At 37.3% G+C, this 24,688-nt stretch overlaps 3 protein-coding genes across 7 annotated transcripts in view; 1 reads left to right on the plus strand and 2 right to left on the minus strand.

Annotated features, from left to right (window-relative positions):
• LOC128025120 (cytohesin-3) overlaps window positions 1–7,840 on the plus strand; it is a 20,093-nt gene extending 12,253 nt beyond the window's left edge. Inside the window, exons 8-13 of the mRNA XM_052611160.1 lie at window positions 2,589–2,737; window positions 2,821–2,932; window positions 3,398–3,474; window positions 4,260–4,331; window positions 4,420–4,574; window positions 6,085–7,840. Coding sequence (XP_052467120.1) covers window positions 2,589–2,737; window positions 2,821–2,932; window positions 3,398–3,474; window positions 4,260–4,331; window positions 4,420–4,574; window positions 6,085–6,157 — 638 coding nt within the window. The 3' untranslated portion in view covers window positions 6,158–7,840. The remainder of the gene's footprint in view (window positions 1–2,588; window positions 2,738–2,820; window positions 2,933–3,397; window positions 3,475–4,259; window positions 4,332–4,419; window positions 4,575–6,084) is intronic.
• LOC128025108 (ubiquitin carboxyl-terminal hydrolase 42) lies at window positions 7,596–23,866 on the minus strand. Of its 3 annotated transcripts, none has more exons than XM_052611124.1 (19): window positions 23,741–23,866; window positions 21,857–22,107; window positions 21,541–21,750; window positions 21,345–21,455; window positions 20,997–21,096; window positions 20,783–20,850; window positions 14,259–14,329; window positions 14,076–14,158; window positions 13,700–13,811; window positions 13,450–13,590; window positions 13,263–13,363; window positions 13,012–13,165; window positions 12,263–12,901; window positions 12,042–12,136; window positions 10,808–11,725; window positions 10,242–10,501; window positions 9,182–9,342; window positions 8,782–8,832; window positions 7,596–8,696 (listed from the first exon to the last, which is right to left on the minus strand). In XM_052611124.1, exons 2-18 carry the CDS (start codon window positions 22,095–22,097, stop codon window positions 8,812–8,814), a joined length of 3,486 nt encoding a protein of 1,161 aa, XP_052467084.1. In that variant the 5' UTR covers window positions 22,098–22,107; window positions 23,741–23,866; the 3' UTR covers window positions 7,596–8,696; window positions 8,782–8,811. The 3 variants fall into 3 exon arrangements, with proteins under 3 accessions (XP_052467084.1, XP_052467087.1, XP_052467086.1); XM_052611127.1 differs by lacking the exon at window positions 23,741–23,866 and adding an exon at window positions 23,522–23,654; XM_052611126.1 differs by lacking the exon at window positions 23,741–23,866 and adding an exon at window positions 23,027–23,282.
• A 522-nt stretch (window positions 23,867–24,388) lies between these two features.
• LOC128025110 (eukaryotic translation initiation factor 2-alpha kinase 1-like) overlaps window positions 24,389–24,688 on the minus strand; it is a 30,574-nt gene continuing 30,274 nt past the window's right edge. For all 3 annotated transcript variants that reach the window (XM_052611129.1, XM_052611131.1, XM_052611130.1), the window contains exon 15: window positions 24,389–24,668. In XM_052611129.1, coding sequence (XP_052467089.1) covers window positions 24,549–24,668 — 120 coding nt within the window. In that variant the 3' untranslated portion in view covers window positions 24,389–24,548. The remainder of the gene's footprint in view (window positions 24,669–24,688) is intronic.

The following is a 24,688-nucleotide window of genomic DNA, read 5'->3' on the forward strand; positions in this document are numbered from 1 at the left end:
AATCTGCCAAAATTATAGCTTGTGGAATGTCCCACTTGTGGAATGTAATGATGAGGCTAAGCCCCGCCTCTGCTGAAGATCAATTGCTACTTCTACATCACTGCCTGTTTAGCCACGCCCACTGATTCATGCTTGTAGTGTAAATAATGAGAGAAACCAAATGCATGTCTACACAAAAACCGTAGAAGAATTATAAAAACAAGAAGCTGCTGTTCAGTGCCAGTTTGTGGAAAAACACAATCTTTGCAACATTAGTAAAGAGTGGATGAACTTTATTTATAATGAAGTTCCAGACCGTGACAGTAAGAGCTTGGTCTTTTGTTTACTTCATTTCGTCACAGATTTGTTTACAAACAAGGCACAATTCGATGCTGTATTGAAAATATTGGTTCCGACAGTAATGTCACACCATACAAGTGTGAATAACTGTTTTTAATACGTGGTCACTATTGCTTTGTCTGTTATTACAGATCGTTTGATATGTATGAAGTATTTATCTATTTTTAACCTAAATCAGCAGCATCCATCTATGAAAGATGTAGGCTGTAGAGGTCGACCGATATATATATATATATATATATATATTTTATATATTTTATATATATATATATATATATATATATATATATATATATATCGGCATTGGCCGATATATGTGTTTAGTAGTGCCGATTTGAAGTCAGGCACGTTGGTGGGCAGCACCGTGTTATTGGTGCAGTGGAAAGTGCTGCTGCCTCATGTGAAGAACCCCAAGCCAAAACTTTTGGAAAATTCAACAACAGTCCTGTGAGATAAAGGTAGTCAGAGAATTTCACTCTGTAAATGGGGTGGAGAAGTTGTCAGCTCACAAACACTGCATTTGTTCGGATGCATGGTTTGATGCAAACAATTGTCACAGTGTCTGGGTTGTGTTCCCTGGGTTTCCATTAGGTGTCCTCCTTTCCCACGGTGTCTTGCACTTTATTTACTGTCTGTTCCCTTATTTGGTCACCTTCCTCCTTGTTTGAGTTAATTGATTATTCCCCACCTGTCTCCAGTTCCCTCATCACCTTCTGTGTATTTATACCTGGTCTGTCCTAGTATGTGTCACGGAGTCCTTGTCTAATGTTTGATGCTATCCGTAGTCTTGCCCTTGCCGTGTGTTCTGTTCTGTTTCATGTTGTTTGACACTGCCTGGACTGTTTACCCCTTTGGATTTGCCCTCAAAAAAAACATCATACCTGCACTTGGATCTCTCCTTGTTTCCTGTATCACCAAACGTGACAACACTAGCCAGGTTTCCAACTCATTTGCATTTAGGGATGTCAATATTCGATAATTTCCATGATCGATCGTTGTTTAAATTAACAATCAATTATTAACCTTAGAGCTGCAAAATGCGTCTGCAGCGGTATTATTATTATGTGCAAAATCCGGCTTTTACAGTGCATTAGATCAAGAGCGAGCGCATGTTTGGCTAGATGTATTTGGAGGTTATTGCTCAAGTCTCGTTCTGCACATATCCATATGTTTCCATATTCCCTATGTATCTGAATGTTAAACTATAATATTTTTTATTTTTATGTTGCTAATGTGTTTGCAGCACTACTATTATTAATTTTTTATACATTTTATTTTTTAATATTTTTCAGTTTAATTGATTTTTATTTATAAAATTGTATTTATTTTATTTAAGTGTATATTTAAGTTTACATTTATGTTTAAACAAACGTGAAAAATTCTATGATAAATGCTCTAAAACTTGTATGTAAATGATTGACTTTTATATATATTACCTGTTTTATATAATTAATACTTGGTCAGTTTATTCATTTGTTTCGTTAACTTTGGATACATTTTTTATTTTAATACTGTGCAGTGCACAAAATTAAGATTCGAGAGATGGTTCAAGTCAGTGCTCAATAAATGATGATAAGTTTAGAAATGTTGTGCGTCCACTTATTATTAGTGTGACATTTTAGCATGCAAATGAAGGGGAAAACTTCAAGATATCGGCCCTAAAAATCGGCAGCACATATCGGCCAACGGCTGACCCTGACCTCTAAACATCGGCATCGGCTATAGAAAAACCCATATCGGTCGATCTGTATGTCAAACATACACAACTGTTAAGCAATCATAGCAGTGGGTGTTTACTTCTGTGTCTGCTGAGCCGACTCTCTTGAATTTCAGCACACTTTGAGTATCTGTAGAAACTCTGATTCTCTGAGGGCAGAGCTTTATAACAGCAGAGATGAATAAGGTTAGAGACTGTATAAAATACACCACCCCAGAAATGGACTAAAGACACTGTGCTTGAACAAAGTGCAAGGGAATGATTACTAATTCATAAACAGAGTCTGCAAATGTCCAAAGCATTAATATACTTCTGTCAGCATGCAGTCATGCATAAAGATCCAGAGACATTCAAAACTGGCCTATATCTGGCATAAAACTTAAGATGCTTTTTAGAAGTCAACTCATAAAAAATGTAAATGAGAAAAAAGAGAGTTGAATATTGTCCATATCGTATCTTTATATGCATACTCCATTTAAGTTGCCTTTGTGGGCCTACAGAGCTGACCAGTCCAAGTTTCTTCTCTCCACAGACACATGCTATGTTCTTTCGTTCTCTGTCATCATGCTCAACACCAGCCTGCACAACCCTAATGTCAGAGACAAGCCCTCGGTGGAAAGATTCATAACCATGAATCGGGGCATCAACGAGGGAGGAGATCTGCCTGAGGAGCTGCTCAGAGTGAGTCTGGAGAGAGCTGCACACTCCTCTCTAAGTTATGCAATGATAGAATATGCATTTGCATGTTGTTTTTTCCTTCCCAGAATTTATATGAAAGCATTAAGAATGAGCCTTTCAAAATTCCTGAAGACGATGGGAACGATCTAACTCACACATTCTTTAATCCAGACAGAGAGGGATGGCTGCTAAAACTAGGTTTGTATATCTTTCTCTCTGTATGCCTGTTCGTCTGCCCCTCTATCCTCTATCATTCTTTAATGGTTTCAAACCCATGAGCATGCCCTGATTTCATTAACTATTGGATTGAATGTGGTATTATCCAACATCTCACTTAATAACTTTTTCACATTATAGCTCATCCAGCAGATTTGCTACTGTGACATAATTCAAAGTAATTAAAGTGCTTTTAAATATTTTTTTGGTTTTGATCAGGATTACATAGATAATGCTTTTATTGGCAGACCATTAAAGCTTTAATAGCACTTCATGGAGTTAATGTTTATGAGTAAAGTTCCTTTAATATCCATCAAATGGATTTTGGCAAATGTTAATTGGTAATTCCATGTCATGCAGTTATTTATTTACAGTATAAAGGATCGGCCATTGTTGAAGCACTTTCCCTATATTTATTTATTTGTATTCTCTGTATCTGAATCGCAGGGGGAAGAGTGAAGACCTGGAAGAGGAGGTGGTTCATTTTGACAGATAACTGTCTATATTACTTTGAATATACAACAGTAAGTAGAACTGCTCTGTATGTCCTGTTTGAGCAGTAAACAGATTCAGGATTTATCTATAAAATCTATTGATGATTCAGATAGTTAAGATAGGGGTGAAAGGAGGTCAGATAGAAGAGGAAGTGAGGGAGAAAAAGAGTGAACGGTTAAGAAATGGTTTGTTCATTGTCTAAGCAGACACCAGCACTCCTCACAAGCTTCACATTTACAATAAAGATAAAACAAGATCCTAAGAAACATTCCATGAAATGGAACAATTTATTTATTTTTTCCTGTGTTGATGTATTTTTGAAGTTTCTAGCCAAAAGTCTAGTTACAGCCACAATTTGCAATTTGTTAGTTTCAGCTGGTATAAGGGGAGGGCCATTGTCATTTTTGAGCATTTAATTTGGACAAAAATCTTTGTAGTGCAGGACATGTCATCAGTAAGTACATGTTTAATGTGTACACATGCTTAAATGTGTCAGTGTTTATGAGTACGCTCACATATACATGACCTCAAAGTGAGCATGCATGCACTAATGGACCCAAAGCACCAATGTCCCCACTGTCATCTCATCAGCAAAGTGGAAGGAAATAATGCATTTGTTCCCTAGTTGTGTGCCAGATTTAGATCAAGAGGCAGAGAGAAGTTGCTTAATGTGCACATAGTTAGTTCCCTCACTTTTGCGTTTCCGTAAGTCCCCACCATCCACATCACATTTAGGGAAACATATTACAGATTAAGTCTAAAACTAATTGCTTTAATAACAAATGAACACAATCCATTACTCATATGATCACAGGACAAAGAGCCTCGGGGGATCATTCCACTGGAGAATCTTAGTATAAGAGAGGTGGAAGAACCAAGAAAACCAGTATGTTTCTACTTCAAGCTCAAAGTTCGATTATATTCTTTTCTTTATATTTTTTATATTCTATCCATTTCATGCTTCGACCTTTCAGAATTGCTTTGAGCTCTACAACCCCAGTCATAAGGGGCAGGTAATAAAGGCGTGCAAGACAGAGGCTGATGGGAAGGTGGTGGAGGGGAATCACGTGGTGTACAGAATATCTGCACCCACGCCGGAGGAGAAAGAAGAGTGGATCAAATCCATCAAGTAAGGCTTCACCGTGTCAGCCCTCGTTATTCTCTTTGCAGATAACCGATGTGTGCTGGTTGTAGGTCATATACACACACCCACAGATGCTCAGAAAGGAACATTGGCTTCTCTTATCAAGAAACATCGCCATTGTGTGCTGATAAGATGAAGAAGAGTGTTTCCAGTGTTTCAGACCTTGGCTGTGCACTGCAAAAAAAACAAGACTTGTTTGCAGAAAATAATCTTTTATTTAATAAAAATACTTTTATGTTTTTTTTGTTTTGTTTTTTACATTGTTAGATTTAAAGCTGCAGTAGGTAACTTGTGTAAAAATATATTTTTTACATATTTGTTAAACCTGTCATTATGTCCTGACAGTAGAATATGAGACAGATAATCTGAAAAAATCAAGCTCCTCTGGCTCCTCCCAGTGGGTCCTATTGCCATTTGCAGAAATTCATCCGCTCCCCATAAAAAATAACCAATCAGAGCTGCGGTCCGTAACTTTGTGTTCAAAATGTAGGAAAATGTATAAAATAAGCGAGTACACCATGAATCCATTTTCCAAACCGTGTTTTTAGCTTGTCCTGAATCACTAGGGTGCACCTATAATAAGTGTTTATATTCGGACTATTTTAGATTGCTTCGGGGGCACCGCGGCGGAGTAACCCAGTACCTTTGTGATTCTTCATAGACATAAACAGAGAGAAGTAGTTCCGGCTACAATGTTCTTCCGCAAGACGCAAGCAGTTCTGTTTATTAACCGCTAGAGCGTCAAAAGTTACCTACCGCAGCTTTAATAAAATGATAATAATTGTTTGAATGAATGGATGCTAAGTCAATCAGTCAAATTCATTCTCTGAAATAAGTTTTAATATCAGTTCAATTTATTTTGTTTTAAGGATGTTTTTACTTAAAAACAAGGCAAAATATCAGCCAAGTACATATAGTGTACAAACCTCACATTTTAGGACTGACAAGACTGTAATGGATTCTGAGTGACCTACGTCCTCTGAAGGTGAAATGGTCTTTCCTGAGGATAAATCAGCATTCTCCAGCACTTACTGGAGAAGGGGAAGTTTAAGACCACTTAGTCTTTTGCTGTTGGCCATGACTATAGCTTTTTTTTCCTCTGCCTAAAACTTGTTTTAAAAGACGTGGCCACGTGGGAAATGTATGTTTAGGTCTTATGTAGGTCTCTTTAGGCCATTTGTGTACACTAGTTGAAAATCTGTGGCACTGTAGACGTCTATGTAACACATGTCCTCTGACTGACTGTGGTCAGTTTAGCCTGGTGTTTTACATTAAAATCTGCCTCAGTGTGTCCTGTGGGGCTGCAAGGAAATAAACACCCTAAATAAAAGAACCCTGTATCTTTTTATTAATCTTTTTCTCCCAGAAAATACTGTTACTGTTTTATATGGATGTATATTTCTAGGCTTTGATTGTAGAATCTCTGTTTTATTGTTGGATGTATATTTCTAGGCTTTGATTGTAGAATCTCTGTTTTATTGTTGCTATCCTACAGGGCAAGCATTAGCAGGGATCCTTTCTATGACATGCTGGCTACTAGGAAACGGCGAGTGGCCACTAAAAAGTGAGCCATAGACCTTCAGTTTGGGTTTAATAATCACTCTTCAAGTGGAAACCTTCACATGGGGTCGGGCATGTTGCAGGAGGTGACAGACGAGACACAAGCTCTCTGAACACGAAGGACAAGTTTTTAGATATGATGGTGTCTGTATAGGTCCTGAGGTAATCGAAGGGGTAATGTGCTAAAAATATTTATCTCTGAATGGATTGTGAATGGAAGACAGTGATGGTGATGATGCATTTATATTCTGAATGTTTGTCAAAACGAACTTTGCCTAAAGAGTGATGACTGATTCAACTATACTACGATATTTGACTAATTTCATGTGCGGGTGTAATATAGAGTAATTAGCGCCCCCTGCTGCATACAACCAGAACCTATTGCAAATTTCGAGGTATAGTTAAATGGAGATGTTCGCAAGGCAAAAGTCTAAATTTAAGCTTTAGTATTGATTAGATGTTGATGAAATGTATGTAAAGTATACCAAACTACTGTAAATGTCAATTCCATTCAGTTTTTCAGAAATTTCAGGTGTAGTCTGTGAATACAGAAAATAATCCATATGGCAGGGAGTCTTGCCGAGTGTATTTTTTTTGTGCTATCGTATGATTTCAAATATTATTCATTGTTAGTCAGTAGTTTTAAATGATTTTACTTTTATTTGTGTCATGTCATAGTCATCCAAATCAGCAGGACTGGTTGCATTAATTGGAAGAGAAAATAACCAGAAAGCTTTTACATATTATATTTATTATGTTTTTAAGGTCCTTATAGTATTATAAAATACTGTTAAAAAATCTATTTCTGAAGTTCTCTTACTAATGATGTCTTTTTAAGAATAATGGAAACTGCACCAATTTGATTCACCTTCCGATTTAATTTGTTACTTATATAAGTTAATGTATTTTATTTTTGTAATACTGGCAACGTTATGTGAACTTATGTTTAGTTTTTTACTATGTTTGCAAATAACACAAATACCATCACTATTTTAATTATTTAAAGTTTTTTGGGAACTCCATAGATATAAAACTATGTATTTACAGCTAGTCATTTGAGAGCTTTTATGTGAATGTTTTATATTTCTCATAGTTTATTGCAGAGACACTGCTAGGATTGTTTTTTTTTTTTTAACTCATGTATTTATGGAGCAGGCTTGCATTAGTAGCGAAAAGTTGAACCGTTTTGCATGTTATTGCTTTGCAAGTAATGTGTGCTCTAATCTTGCAATTAATGTTTTGTGCAGTTTTATATTAAGCTGCTTTCAGTACATTTTGTCCACAAGCCTAACTGCTATTGGGTTATCCAGACAAATAAATGACAATTATATTCTGATTTGCTGGTGTATAGGGCAGAAGCACATTAAATTGAAGTCTTAAGCTATGTTTGAGTTCCGAATGCGGAGATAATAGCTTTTAAAAAAAAATACTACACCTTGACATCAATTAAGATATTTTCAAAAAACATATCTCACAAGTCATTCTTTATATGTAAAAAAGGAAACCCCACACTTTACAAAACCAAACACGTCCCATCATCACATACGTTCATTCACTCCAACAAAACACTGTAAACATAGTGAGAGAAAATATTACAATTTCAGACATTAAGGCCGTTTTCTCTCACTCAACATATTGTACACTGTATACATTTACTTTAACATGCTACAGTAAAATGAAGGTGAATATAACCATTTTCATGTCTCTTTCTTTTTGCTGAAGAACAAAAAATCTGACAACTGTTCAGAGACCATGGTCTACATTACAAGTGGCTTTACTGAAAGTGTCTCTATTGAACCTCCTGATACAGGACCAAAAACAAACAACTGATAGTACAGTTCAACTTAAATTCACAGTTTTATCTTGACTAAAATCTAATTGATTCAAGAAAAATAAACAGTGAGAATTAAAAACAAAAAAAGATGCAATGAACTTGCATTCTAGAAAGGTCTGATTGAGGAATTTCAGATAGAGAGTAATACAATGAGATGCTAAAGAGACAGCAAAGCAAACATCTTATGTCCTCAAGTGTGTCCAGGTTAACTGTGACGTAAGTGCACGTGTAGCATTAGCAAAGGCTGCTCCTTTGAGACAGTTCTCTCAACCGATGTGTGGAAACGGTGACATCATAACTTGAAGCCTAGAGACAAGCAGTCTTTCTCTGCCGATGCAGCATATAAATGTTCTTGTCTTTCCCAGGTTTGATTCCTTAAAGGGAGCGCTCGTCTCATCTTCACAAGTGCGAAAATCCTGAGTCTGTATGTCTGAGCAGCAATTCTGATGTTAAGCTCCAGGCTTTTGTTTTAATCGCATATATTAACTTTATAGAATATAATTTTTTTTTCATAATCAAAGTTCATTTATGTACAGTGTACTAAAAAAAATCCATAGCCTTAAAAATAAAAGAAAAACAAAAAGACAAAATAATGCAACTTTAAAATTCATCTTGTGGTAAAAATACAGTATGTTCTAAAGGTTAAGCACCAGGTCAGGAACTGTAGCTGTGGATTTAGTCTTTCACATGCTTGCATGGGTGGCTTTCAGAGTCTTCAAATAAAGAGAGAGGGAACGAGACAATTAGAGCGGAGCTTATTTTTAAAAAAAATAAATAAATAAAAACTACATTTCTTACCTTAGGTGTGAGCAAGAAATCACTTTCCCTTTAGTGAGGATGTGTGGCTTTCTGTGAAAACCAGAGATCAGTCAGAGGTGTGCAACTACAAAAAGTATAATTTATATATGTATATATATATATATATATATATATATATATATATGTGTGTGTGTGTGTGTGTGTGTGTATGTATATATATATATATATATATATATATATATATATATATATATATATAAATTTTAACTACAAAATGAATGTATTTTATTTTTAATTACATTTAATTACATATATTATTTTACAAATATTTAAACTTCAACATTTTTAAATATAACATTTTTCTGAAAATGTGTCTCCTTTAGCTTCGAATCCTGTATTTTTGTGGTCAAGTTATAAAGTGTAGAGAGATCCTACTCACTTCAACATCTGATAGGGTCCTGTGAAAGACATTTCCATTTGAGAGAGTCTTTGTGCTGTTGACAGTGGTAGAGTGGTCAAAATGTTTGCATTTCATGTCTTTCTCCATCCTTGTATGACAAAGATCAAGTTCATTTCCACTGTAACAGCTCAGGCCATTAGCTGGAGAGAGAAAGAAAAAAAAAAAATATTACACAAAATACATTTTCCCCCAAATTACATTTACATGTGAATGTATAATGTATGCGAGCCTAGGGAGGTTTTGAGTAGAATCCAGATTGTAAATTTGTTGGCAATTAATGGCAAATCAGCTCAACCAATTTAATGTATTATGTATCATAACATCAGTTTACTGGAACATTTCAGAGTTAGCACTGCTATCTGAAGGAGACTACTAAGCTTTGACCCTTCCAATGTTAAAAGGCACAAAGATAAACCATATCACTCAAAAGGCCCTTTTTCTATCTTGTATATGAAATACAAACAAATTTTTTTCACATGATGGAAAGAGACAGCGTGGGTTATTTGTAATATTAATTTAAATTTCAATATTTTAATCAAAAAGTACCTCAACATCCAATTCTGCAAAAAAAAAAGCAAACTGTAAATGTTTGCATATTATTACATATGTATACATATTTAAATTGCATTTGGAAGTGCTTATTAGAAAAAAAAGTTATTCTAATGATGATTTGGGGGGGAAATGTGCTTAGCTGCCATGAAAATATTTCCACTATGCAAATTTATAATGTTAAAAATATAATTTTTCCCATTTGATTTAAGTGTGAAAAGTGAGCTCCTAAACAAATAAAAATGTGCAAAACGAAAGTACGCTACTGCCTGAAGCATGCTTTGCTTCCACTTTGCACTGTTTAAAAGACAAAGTCTGGTTTAGAGTGTCTACACATGGCACAACAAAATACTATAGAACCCATTATAATTAGTGATGCAGTGCAAGATGACAGATCCCCAACAGTAAACTGTCGCCTCGTTCTATTTATGACGCACTGCCACAAAATTCAGATGATTTGCAACGGTATAAGCTATTAACAATTAAGCACCTTTGTGTCCACTGAGCTGTTTCTGGTCCTCCACATGGTCTCGGTGGACATCGTGAAGAGACTCAGAGATGTGGTGCTGACTTCCTCTCTCTGCACCATTCCTAGCTCTAGAATCATGCTCTTCCCGCCTCAGAGTGACTTCTCTCCTAGTGTGAGGCCTTTCTTCATCCTCTCTCTTCTTCTTTTTCTTTTTCTTCTTCTTCTTATGTCTCTTGGAGCTGCTGTCCTCATTGCCCTCAGATAGGTCCTTCTCTGAGTGCCTAGAAGTGGAAAGTCACAATGATCAGCTAGTCTTTTAATAGTTTTTTTGTTTTGTTTTAAATTCTCACCCGGTCAAATATTAAATGGTCAATGACAAACAAAATTGTCAAAGATTCAAATATTAAAATGCAGTTAAGTTGTTTTAATATTTTTGAGAAATTATAAGATCACTTAAAAATTTCCTTTGCAAGAATTTCCTTTATGCTTTTCATATTTTATTATTATTATTAGTGCATATGATGTTTGAATAAATGCAGAGCAAAAATAAAGCAGTAGCAAAGTATGCTACTAAAAAAATTACTCACCTGTGCTTTTCTTTGTTTCTCTTTTTCTTTTTGAATTTCTTCACTCTGCACTCATCAGAGCTTTGTCTTGCATCAGCCGATGGACTGCGTTTCCGCTTGTAATGTCCGGGCAGTGGGCTGATAGAATGTGGAGAAGGGGGTCTCCCTTTAGAACCATTCACTGTATGAGGCGTTCTTCCATAGCCACCGTCCGACCCACGATGGCTGTGACTGGAATATCCATCCCGGTTATGGAATCCAGAAGGACGATAAGCATCACTCACAAATCTCCTATCCCTACTCCAGTCACGTTCCTCTCTGGGTCTTCTTTGGGAATGGTAGTGCTCTCGACGGTGGTGTGAGAATCTGTCCCAGTGTCTCTCCCGTTCACGATCTCTTTGATGCCGGTCTCTACTAGTAGAACGTTCTCTAAATGGACGACTTTCTCGATAGCTATGACCATAGCGGCTCCGGCTTCTTTCGTTGTATTCTCTATAGTGCTTGTATCGGTCCCTGTCTTTCACGGTTGAAGAACAGTGTGGCCGCTCTAAATCCCTATTCCGGTCCTCACTCTGTCCATCTCCACAGCCAAACTTGTCTAAGTGTGATTGCTTTGACTCTTTGCTTTCTCCTTCACTGCACCTGAGCTCCTCCTTTATCCTGCGTGAACTTGTGTGACCATCACCAACATGACCGTTGTTGCCCTGAAAATCAGACATGCCAGCCACTGCATGGGTGTCATGGCTCTGAATCGTCTCAGCTTTTGAAGATGTCTGAGCATGAAGGTCAGGGTTCTTAGTCTTTGAGACCAATGAGGCCTTAGATGAAGATGTAGACTGTACCTCTGAAGCAGACTGAGATGAAGAGTCTGAAGAGGGGTTCATCCTTTTTCTTGAAGGTGAGAAACATGGCTGGCCATCAGAACTTGTTGGTTTAGAGCTGTTGAATAGATGAATTAAAAAAACAAACAAATTTAAGATGAAAAACAAATTAGAAATGCTGCCTTGGCAACTACCAGAACAAAACAGCTTAAATTGAAGTACAAAAATTACTAAAACTTAAGTAAAAATACACAAACATTAAAAAACCCTACAATTAAAATGAGAACTGCTAACAAAAATAAAAACTAATTCAAAGTATTCATATACACTATAATAGTAAATATTTCTAAAACAAACATTTGGATGGATATTCATTAAGAGATCAAATGACAGTAAAAAAAAAAAAAAAAAAAAGTTGTGTTTTAGCATCCTACCTTGACTCACTGTATCCAGACTTTAAATTGAATTGTGAGTCTGAACTATTAGGTGGATTAGCAATCTGTGATGAAGAATGTGGTGCACCCACAACCTGAAAAAATTAAAAATAAAACAATCTTTAGCAAAATATAAAAAATAAATTTTAGATATATCTGTCTGTGTGTGTGTGTGTGTGTCTTTAAAAGTAATACACAAGCCTCAACTTAAAAAAAATTACCTTTTCAGCATGATTAAAACCATTGGCTTTGGGAAGGCCATTCTGGGATTTGTGGGCAGGTCCTGATCCATTTTCACGCACATGTATTTCTGAAAAGCCATTAGATCCATTTGTCTTCGGGGGAAGATGAGGCAGTGAACTGGAGCTGTGGGACTGGGTGTCATCCTTTACCCTATTCCCATTGGCTATCTTGGGAGCATGATGAGTCTTAACTGATCCATTGTCCAAGGCTCCAGCCTCTTGGTCTGATTCCTCAGATGACTCCTGACCATAAGGAACCAAGAAAGAAGCTCCAGTTTGAGTTCCATTGACCTGCGGGAAGCCTGAGGTAGACACTGAGGTGCTGGAAGATGTGGGCTGAGGGTGAGAGGCTGAGGATAAAGAGCAGTTAGGGCCTGAATGGGTTTGAGTAGGTTTCACTAGCTTGCCCTGACCAATGAGAAAAGTCAACTTCGGCCTCTTGGAAGAGTCAGGAATACCCATGGGCCGAACAAGTGAAGTAGAAGAGCATGCGGATGCAGATGAGGATGTATGAGATAGGCCAGAGCCTAATTTGGTTGCACCACATAAACTTCTGTTGGGTTTGGAACCACCATGGTGTTCCTTTGAAGAACCATTCCCATTTATGTATGACGAGTTCTATAAAAAACAAAGAGTGACCAGGTGAAGAGACGCAAACTTAGCTTAGCTTTAGGGCTAATTTGCTAAACCACTGTGATTTGTTTGATTGTGTTGTTGTCTTGCAGTACCTTCAGCATATGAGGTGGCAGCTGAGGGCCAATGAAAGATGTGGAGGTGTACTGAGGTCCATTCATCTTGACTGGAATAGATGGTCGAGGAGACGACTGGCCTGGAGTATGATTCATCTGGCTAAAATCACTTCCATTTTTTGAATCAGGTGACCTGAATTAAAATAAGCATTTTACTGATGAGACTCACCCTTAACCCCAGAACCACAAATTATCCATTTAAGTCACGGGAAGTGAATTAAGACCTTTACCTGATGTAGAACAGCAAGTAAGCCTGCTGATTAAGCACTGTTCTGATATCGCTGAGAGATACTGAGGAGTCATTCATCTGATACCATTGCCCGTTGCTAGCCTGAAATAGAGGATTGTATTATTTATACATATTTTATGTTGTAAGCCAGAATAAAAGAGGATGCAGGTCTGTACTTGATGACTTACCTTAATGTAGCAGTAATAGTGTCCAGCATGGCAACTGAAGCCAGAATGAACTAGCACAGCATATAGAGCATAGATTTGTGGCTCCCCATGAGACTGAGACATGAATGGGCGCAGATCTAGATACTCTGTGTATCTCACATCCTGTGAAGTATCAAGAATTATCATATTTAAGGCTGCCAAATTAAAGCATTAACTGATACCATTTTTATGCATTTAATACATTTACAGTTATGACCTTTACGCAGTGTACCTTTGTAATTTTTCCTCCATTAAAGTTGGTAAACCGCTTCAGTGAGATGGTGAGAACATTAGAACTGCGATGGATGGTGAATCTCTTTGATGCGGTAACCATTTTCTTACATCTGCCAAGACAAAAGACAATTACTATAAGCTTGAGTGAAAGAGAAAATATAAAAATTAAAACAATTCCACATGAACAAATTATTTGGTCTCTAAATGCACTATCCCATTATGAAAAAAACACAAGTCATAAAATAGATTACAACTGAAAGAAGGCCCTTTTCAAAAGTGGGCAATGCATGAATTCAAATACATGGTAACTGCACATGCAAAAATGTAATTTGGGTAATATAATGATGTGGTGTTAATATGTACAGAAAACTTACTTGGAGCATTTATACGCATTGTCCCCATCAAGTTGCTCAGGCTTAACAAATTGCTCAAATGCCTTACTGAGTGTCTGAGCCGTCTGCAAATAAACATAAAAAAAAAAAAATCACTATTGTAACTGTGCCAAAATTTACTCGCTTCAACTGTAAGATAAATTTGTTAAGAAACCTTTCAGTCACCTTTATCTCCAATGAAATATCCAGGTATGGGTCAAAAGTATCCGAGACTGCTTTGCAATTCAAACATTTGACTGAAAAAAAAAAAAAAAAAAACATTATAAAGACATTATAAACTCTTTTGGGATTAAACATGTCAGGACCTACTCATTATCATACTTTAGATGTAATGTCATCACATAACACGATCTCAGATCATTATCTAGTCCTGTGTATACTCCATATAGCTAAAGCGGCAAATTCAAATCCTTGTTACAAATATGGTAGAACCATCCCTTATACAACGAAAGACTGCTTTGTAAATAATCTTCCAGACTGGTCTCAATTCCTCAGCATATCCAGTAGCTCGGAAAAACTTAATGGTGTAACAGAAACTATTGACTCTCTTTTTTAGCACTTTAGACATGGTCGCTCCTTTACCCTTAAAAAAGATTGAGGAAAACAGTCACACACTGTGGTGTAATGAACATACTCGCACCCTAAAGAGAGCAGCACGGAAGATGGAGCGCAGCTGGAAGAAAACAAAACTAGAGGTATTTTGTATTGCAGGGAAAGTTCTTCTACACACAGAAAAGCCTTAAAGGGGTCATATGATGTTGCTAAACTACATTATTTTGTGTATATGGTGTAATGCAATGTGTTTATGGTAAAAAAATAATCTCCATATTATGTACATTATTGTTGTTCCTCTATGCCCAGCCTTTCTGAAACGTGTTGATTTTTACAAGGCTCATCAATCTAAAAAAGCGAGGTATTCACTGATTGGCTAGCTATGCAATGCATTATGATTGGCCTAATGACTCAAGCGTGTGACAGAAATTTTGCGCCCCTTACCATACTGTGGTGCTGTCTCCGAGCACGATGAGACTAAACCAATAAAACCCATTACAAACGAGGCATTTGTTGCATCCAGTGGGGACATAATTACTGATTATAATGACTTCTACTTGTCTTTTTATTTGTTTCATTAAACCATGTCTGCATTTGTGATCAGAGAAACAACAAACACTACACTGCTTAAAACTCGCTCTTCAATAGTCACTGGCAAATACTTTAAATATAATAAACGTACTTACAGGCTGTGAGTCAAGCACCAGATTGTCCTTGAAAAGTTGGAACCGCCACACAACCCTCTACGGGCACCTTGGCAATTGAATCGCCATTGGCTAGTACATTTTTTTGTTTACTCACCAGACTGATATACTATATTTATACTGTGTGTGTGTGTGTGTGTATATATATATATATATATATATATATATATATATATATATATATATATATACACACACACACACACACACACACACACACACACACATACTGTATATGTTTTTAAAATTGCACTGCTTTTTAAATACCTGAAAGTACACTCTTAACATCAGTCAGGCAAGCATTATAATATGATATCTGGATAATCAAGTACCATTTAATCATAGAACTTTAGTAATTATGATTATCTTGGTAACCATGTATGAATGCATAGACATTTTAACTGAATTTAAAAAAATTAATCCCACAAATGGAAAACGAACAATAATACTGATAAGATGATGGTAATAATAATAATAATAATAATCTAAATTCTACAAATAAGAACAGTAAAAAATGCATTAAGGATGAACGAGCTGCTGGATTCATGAATAATAATCAGGTTGTGTCCGTTTAGTTCCACCCACTTCGCGCATGTGAGAGAAAGCAATGCGAGTTGTGCGCATTCACACTGGAGTCTAAGGTACGCCAGATGAACTGAAAAATATCACAGATCGCTTGACAGAGTGAAACTCTGAAGCGCTCAGTCAAAAGTGTCCGGCGATTAAAAATATATCTGTGTTAAAATTATACTAAGCCTCCAACTCAAACACTGGTGAGTAAAATCTGTGAATGTATTAGCCATTGGCTAATGTTAGACATCATTTAGTCACCAGAGAGAAAATTTAGTCACATATGCGAGTGATTTACTCGCAATGTAGAGAGTTGCCACACTTTTTAGAAACTGCCTTTGTGCCACAGACAAAGGTAGGCTACTGGTTTAGGAAACAGTCCTCATCCTCCATAAAATGTGCAGCACTCATCTGAATATTCGGGTTGAACTGTTCTGGAACAGTGTTGTAAATACAACTTAATCCACCGATTTATAGTTTTGTCCTCTTTTGGAAGGCCAAACAAAGTAGTTTCGCTTTCACAATGAAACACACAATGTCTCCACAACATGGGGCCAGCAGCAACAGTGATAATAAACAATACGCCTTCTTTCTTTGCGTGAACATTTGGGCAGCATTATGCAAATCTTCCCACATCGTGATGTAGACATGTGGGGTTGTGTTTAAACAAGCCATTTTAGGAGGGTGTGTTTTACTTAACTTTTAAAAAGAACATCTCTTTGGATTTGAGACTTTGGATTTTTTCTTTGCAACTTTACAGATCTTCTTTATGCACCAAGAACTTCATACTCCAAAGAGAAAGGAAAAATTGAAATCGCATCAAATTACCCTTTTAAAAATGGCTAGATCTGCTTACTTTTCGACTTTAGAAAAAAAACGAACACAACCCCAGGTATTTATTCAATACAGTCGCTAAATTAACAAAAATAAAGCATCTGCAATGCATGCACAGACATTTCCCAACAGCAGCGCAGTAATGACTTTATGAACTTCTTTACTTCCAAGATACTATTAGAAATAAAATAATAACCATGCAGCCTTCAGCTAAAGTATTTCATCAGACAGTACACCCTGAGGAACAATTTTGCTAGTTTTCTGCTATATAAAATCACCTAAACTAACAACATGTAAATTTTAGATCCTATACCATCCAAGATGTTAAAAGAGGTTCTTCCAAAAGTCATAGATCCTCTTCTGAACATCACTAATTCATCTTTTTCACTAGGATATGTCGTAAAAACTGACTGTTATTATACCTCTCATTAAAAGAAAACAACAACAACAACTTGATCCTAGAGAATTATAGACAAATCTCAAATCTTTCTTTTCTGTCAAAGATACTACAAAAGGTAGTCTCCTCACATCTATGTTCTTTCTTGGAGAAGAATTGTATCAAATCATAGCACTGAGTGAAGAAGTCTCATAGCGTTCACACTTGTGCAGTAAGGAGTACCACAAGGCTCAGTATTAGTAGAGGTCGAACCACACTGGCCGATACGATTATTCAACAGATATATATATTTTTTTTTATGTATACTGAGCAAACAAATAAACAAAAAGTACAGAATAATATGTTGTAATTAATATTAATTATATATTGATCATTAAAGTTAGGTTTTCGACTTAAAGCGACACTGCACAGATCAAATGGTATGACATCAAAGCACCCATTATCAGTCTGCTCAGCACCACTTCACTTAAGCCCCTTTCACACTGCCATTCCGGCAAATACAGGGGTAAAGTGTTCCTGCAATTGTTCCCTGGTCGCTAGGTTTGGCACTTTCACACTGCCAGTGATGACCCGGTATATGTGCGTGCTTTCACACACAACCCTTGAAGATCCCGTAACGACACGTGACATCAGCGTGTGACATGTAATGTACGAGTCGACAACGCTAGGCACGTTATACTTTCACTGAAGCAAGCAAACGATCTCTGCGTCAGCGCGGAAAGTGAGGAACTAACTGATCTCTGCTTCATTACAGTTTTCACATATGTTTTCTTCGTGAATGTTGATCTTCCTTCAAAACAGGTAAAAGAGTCGCGCGTCATCACTTCGATACGGAATTAGATCTGGCTTTTGTTCACACAGCACTCGTCCCGGGTCGAACCCCGCAATGTTACTAGGTCCCGGGTTCAATTCGGTAATCAATTCCGGGACGTGGTTGCTTTCACACAGAAGGTGACCTGGCAATGTTCCGGAAATATTGCGGGTCCGACGTGCAGTCTGAAAGGGGCTTAAGTGATGAGCAATGAGCGCAATGTCCCCATAGTTTACTTGATTTGGTCCGGACCAAATACAATGTTGATTTATTTAATTTTTTTTGGTGTGGTTCGCTTTCACACCGCCCTTTTTGCAAGTGAACCATAAATTGTTAACAAAACCACAGGTGTGCTAAGGTCATCCAGAGACCAAAGAGAGAAACAAACTTGAGGTCGATTTAATTGAACCAAACAAGACGTGAATACACTCTTACTCAACAGAGCAATCACACCAGGGTTTGCTTTAATCTAACCAAACATAAAAAAGTGTGAACACACCTTTAATTACCAAATTAATTATATAAATATGTATAATGGCGCTGCATAATTTCTGTTGCTGATTGAACGTATCAGTTTGCTTTCTCGCCTCACAGCTTTAAATCTGCAACGTCATTGGCTAACAAATTAATTAATGCGACCAGCTGAATACAAACTGATGCAAACACACTGTTTAGTTGTTGTTTTAAATTCGCACATGAAGTGTCCTGCTCTGTGTAGCATGCAGCGTCATGTGTCAAAACAAACCGCACGTGCTGTCAGTTATTACACCTCTAGAGGTCCCTCTCGTACTGTATGACAGCGGAGCTTCTCGGCTACTCCAGCAACAGACGCAACCCAGAAAAGCTATTGGCATGGCCATGCATTTTTGCAGATAGCCGATAGTTCCAGAATTCAACTATCGGTACTGATTAATTGCCAAATCGATACATCGGTCAACCTCGAACTAGGACCGTTGTTATTCACGCTACCCTTGGGGGATACCATCAGGAAACATTTAGTTAGCTTCTGCTGCTATGCTGATGACACTCAGCTCTAGATTTCTTTGTTTTCAATTAAACATATCAATTTGCAAAACTAACAGAACACACAAGTGAAATAAAAACTGGATGACTAGTAATTTTCCACTATTAAATTCTAAAAAAAAAAAAAAAAAAAAAAAAAAAAAAAAAGTTAATTATTATGACCAAAAACCTCTGCATGTAATAATATACAACACGGTCTAACACTTGATGGTTATGCTATCAATTGATCATCAAAAGATAGAGTTCTTGGTGTGCTATTTGATAGCAATCTTTCCTTTGAAAGGTATGTTTGTAAAACTGCATGTTTCCATCTTAAAAATATATCTAAATTACGACCTATGCTCTCAATGTTAAATGCATAAATGTTAATTCATGCCATCATGACCTCAGGGTTATTTTAATGCTTTATTGGGTGGTTGCTCTGCATGCTTAATAAACACCAGCTGGTCCAGAATGCAGCAGCAGAGTTCTTACCAGAACCGGGAAGTACAACCATATTAGTCTAGTTCTGTCAACACTGCACTCACTGGCTCCCTATTAATAATCATATACATTTGAAAATCTTGCTAATTACTTATAAAGCCCTGAATGGTTAGGTCCTAAGTCCTTAAATGAGCTATTATTGCATTATAGTCCTTCACTTCCACTGCGATCTCAAAACTCTGGCCATTTAATAATACCTAGAATATCAAAATAAACTGCAGACAGCAGATCATTTTCCTGTTTAGGGCCCAAACTCTGGAACAATCTACCTAACATTGTTCAGGAGGCAGACACTTCAGCAGTTTAAATCTCATTTAAGACCCATCTCTTTAACCAGGCATGCGCATTATCTTTTTTCACACTATCATATTTCTATAATTCAAACCCATTAAAGCAATGTTAGGCTGCATTTATAAGGTCAACCGGAACCGGGAACACTTCCCATAACACCCAATGTACTCATTACATCGTAAGAAGAATGGCATCTACGCGAATATTAGACTCTATTATTCTTCTTCCGAGGTCACCGTAACCACCCAGATCCAGTCAGTATGCAGATCAGACGGACACTGCAGTCACCTGGAACGAGTCCGTATCCAGTCCAGATGGTGGATCAGCACCTAGAGACGACCTCTACAGCCTTGAAAGTCAGCGGAGACCATGTCAACTAGACGAACCCTAGAGACAGATCCCCTGTGAAGACCTCGTCGGCCATCAGCACAAGACCACGAGAACCAGATGAGTCCTCTGCTCAATCTGATGTGCGTTGGAGCCTGGAATTTAACCACACCATGTTGGTTTCATCTGGCCAGAAGAGAACTGGCCCCTCGACTGAGCCTGGTTTCTACCAAGGTATGTTTTCTCCATTTCTGTCACCGATGGAGTTATGGATCCACTGGCAACACTGTTGACTTGACTGCACAGACACTATTGGAAGAGAACTGAACTGAGCTGGAAGATTACATCACTGAATCAACAATGAACTGACTTTAACTGATAAACTGACTGTTTTATATTGTGCTCTTGCATTATCAGCACACACTTTTCCTGTTTAACACTGTAAAGCTGCTTTGACACAATCTGTATTGTATAAAGCACTATATAAATACAGATGACTTGAAAAAGAAATGTGCATTATCACTGTACCAACAGATGAATCTGGAGCATAGTTTAAATATTGCATCATTGTACAAATTCTAAAAAACATACATATAATTCATCAATCTTTTTACAGAAAATAGTTGCAACATGTTATTCAGAAAGAAGAAGATTAACCTTAAACCAAATCAAAACAAACATAAATCTGATGACCTACCTCTGGATCTCAGATAACCCCCAAATATCTGATGTACAAAAGTGGTTGCCTGAGTTTGCCTGTCCAATCTGACAATAAATGACAATAATGCAGTATTAGACTGGATGTAAGCATGCAGTCATAACAGTTCATGTACTGATGATTGAGAAAAGGCTTATTTCATGCCTTATAATGCTAGAAAACTGGCAAACAAAACTGCATTGTGGGAACTCACTTGTTTCCAGGCAGGCAGGACTTTTGCATAGCATCCACTGTGTACCTCAAGAACTCATGAGCATCTTCTTGACTTCCAAATCTGAAATGCTTTCCAATCCCTGAGGATAAGAACAAAAGATCAGTTTACTATGTTATAACAACAACAAACTTCAAGGTTTAACCTTAATAATTATTTTGTCAAAACCCTCAACTCTTATCTAGCACTAAAAGTGTTGTAGCACCATATCAGCAGTTGTACCCACTTTTCATGTAGCACTTGAGTGTTATATTAATAGTTTAGCAGGGTAAATAGTAATTTTGTCACATGATTTCAAAGCAAAGGTTACATCTTAAACTGAGCACTCACGTTTTAGCTCATTAAGCACACAGATAGGCTTAATGACGTTTCCAGAGTTAGCGAATACTTGGATGATGTGATTTTGCATGGTACACATCATGCAAAACCCAGGCTCATGACCTGCATGTAAAGAGGAAGAATGTACAGCATTAGAGAAAAGGCATGCCAAGCGTATATACAATGTTGCAAAATCTTGCACACTTACATGTTTTGGAATGCTCTCTGGTCAGCATGTAGTTGGCAAGGGGAGCTGTGTAGGTCAGACACTGCAGGGTAGAGTTTAGGAAACATGTATTGCCCAGGTTATGGAGACCTGCTCCAACGCGATGGCACTGGTTCCATTTCAAGCAAAGCCGCTCTGGGGAAAACAGGACTTTCTGAGGAAGAGCAATGCCATCCCCACTGGTCGTGACCACTGCATGGCCCAACAAACAAAACAAAAAGAGACATATATTACACAAACAATACAATACACAACAAACAAAATGTACTTTAAAAGTGGTGATACAAAAAGCACTTGCCTTGCTCTCGGGGCCTTTCAACTTGGATTGCTGTGTTATTACTACCATTCAAAGTCACTCCTATGGTTGAGGCCATACAGGCAGTTTTGGCCCTTGAAGGCTCAGTGGCAGAAGGGCCAACACTCCAGCTCGAACTACTGCTCTCCATGTCTCTGGAGGAGAAAGGGGTCAGGGAGCTGGAGTGCTTGCACCGCACTGACTCCAGGTCAGGTTTCTCTGGAGGTTTGTCAACTATGGTCATTATTCATTTTCTGTGGTAAAAAAACAGACGTGTGTCAACTCGATCATTTTTGACAAGGCAGATGGGTTTGGCATTGGCATGTGAAGTGGTTTTAAAGGAACAGGTTCAGGTTAAACTAGTCAGTGTCAAATGCAACAGGTACTTGAGAGGAAAGCAAAAACTCTCTAGCACGAAGGAGAAGAAAGATGTCTATAGTGTAAACTGCTTCTGACCTTCCCTTACTCTAATAAAATATATAGTTTAAACAAACAAATATATTCATCAAACAATGTCCTACTCCAATTTTTTTTTTTAAACAGGTCAGTCTAAACAGCACTCATATATGCTAACTAAACCACTTAATAAATGTGTATTACTGTGTAATATATGCTTTCAAATACTTTTTGGGTCACATTAAGTCTCGATCAGTTTTTTATAATAAAAAAAACTGCATTTCGCTACATTAAATAGTATTTATTCCAGCCATTCAAAAGTTTAAGTCTAACGTTATATTTCTGTAAACCTAAAAACTACATCCCATCATAAAAACATCAGTCACATAACTTGGTAACAAGTAAATGCAGTGCAAAAAAACTAAAAACCCACCAATACAGCATCCAAGAAGATAACGAGTTAAATGCCTGAGACATCAACGCTAAAGTGAAAGTACAACAAATACAAGTGAATGTTGACCCCCAAAACACACTAGTCGTTTCTAATTCAGCAAAACAACATGTTAAATTGTACGCATTTTTTCCTTGTTAACGGTGAACCAAGATTTGATCGAATAAGCTTAATAAATGTTGGTGTAGTGGTCGGTGTGTGTTGATCTATTGAGATGCGCGCCAGCATGGGCCCATGGCCTCGGTTACTCCATGATAGCAGTAGTTTACATGAAACACTCATATATCAACACATTCCACAATAAAACCTCAGCAAAATGTGTGTACCTTCGATTATGTCGTGACACTCAATACACAGTTTAACAACTACAGTGGCGGTTCCGTGTGTGATTTTGCATGAGGAAATGATCCTGTAGTACACACTGTCTCCGCACGTCCGCCAACTGTTAGCTGGTGTGCTCGGCTAAAGGCTTCGTGTGCGAGATAGGCCTCTGCCGCACGTTCTTTATACATAAAATACTATGTATAAATGTTTTTGTAGTGGTAAAAAATGTATGAAAAATACTTGTCAGTGAAAATTAACTGGCTAGGCAGGTTTCTGTTTGGCGCGAGAAGTTCAGGCTGATTTAAAGACCGCGGTGTTGCACGTTAACGTTAGCTACAAACGCCATGGTAACGGCGAAACGTAACAATACAGATGGAACGCGGCGTGAACATGGTCACGCACTTCCAGAAGGCTGCCTGCGAATAAAGAAGATGGTGATATATGTGGCGTGTCTCTTTCACAAACATAAACAATACAACAGTAATAAATTAAATTACCCTTATTTCGAATTTAATCGAAAACAAGTAAAAAGGAGGGGCACGGTATTTAAAAATCACCGGTGCCTTGGCCGAGAAGGCAACGCCGCCAAAAGACTCATTACGAAACCCGGTGTTTTCAATTTTGTGCCACGCAATAAACGCAACCATACAACACGCGCTTTCCAAAAATCACCTGCAGCAACCATATGTGATATTTAACTCATATAATGCACATACCTGTAAATTTATTATTAATTTAAATGAGCTCATCCATTCTAAAATCCAAAGAGCGTCCGGCGGTGAACAATGACGTAGTTTCCCCACGGGTCCATCCGGGTACTTTCGTAATATCAGCCAACCCAGTGTTGCGTGGATGTGGCCTTATTGAACGCGGCCGTCAAGGCAATTTAATGTCTTTGTTGCTGTCAACTCGTCGAGAATGGAAAAACATCGCTTTTATATAAACGATTAAAACAGTTTCCGTTGTTCACAGGAGTGGTGTTTTGTACACATTTATATTACTGTATAGGCGTTATATAGTGCGGTACGGTAGGTTGTGCATGGCATCTCATTATCCACCATGAAAATAATTTATGGAAAACTCATTGTGTTATTTCTAAGTAAAAGTTTAAATTGGCAAATATCATGCAGTGCATCATTATCATGAATATAAAAAATACCCCAAGGACACTGATAAGCCTACAAAAGTTATTTTGATATAATGGCACTGTCTGGAATGCCTTATCCATGATGACCTTGAGGTGTTATAAATATTCATGATAATTGGGCAATAATTGTCCTTTTTATTAAGAATACTATTGAGGCACTATTTACTTTTTAGGTAATATTTACTCAGCTTTAAAGAGTCATAAATGGAGACTAATAAACCATCGGCATGGGACTTTACTTTACAAACCTTTTGTCAAGTTAAATATGGCACTCATTTATATACATACAAGCAGAACAGCACTTACACATACAACCATTTCCAAACAACAATTCACAAATATTGAGCACTTATGGCATTTCAAAAGAGTGACTATTATCATACATTTTCTGGACTATGTATTGCATTTTGAGAGATCTGTAGCTCACTGATCTGTCTCCTGAGCTGAATAATTTCTTCTTCTTGTTCATCAATCTTGCATTTCAAACTGTGAATAACCTAAAATAAAGAATGCAAAC

This window comes from Carassius gibelio, chromosome A12 (assembly GCF_023724105.1).
Source record: "Carassius gibelio isolate Cgi1373 ecotype wild population from Czech Republic chromosome A12, carGib1.2-hapl.c, whole genome shotgun sequence".
In the NCBI taxonomy this organism is placed as follows: domain Eukaryota; kingdom Metazoa; phylum Chordata; class Actinopteri; order Cypriniformes; family Cyprinidae; genus Carassius; species Carassius gibelio.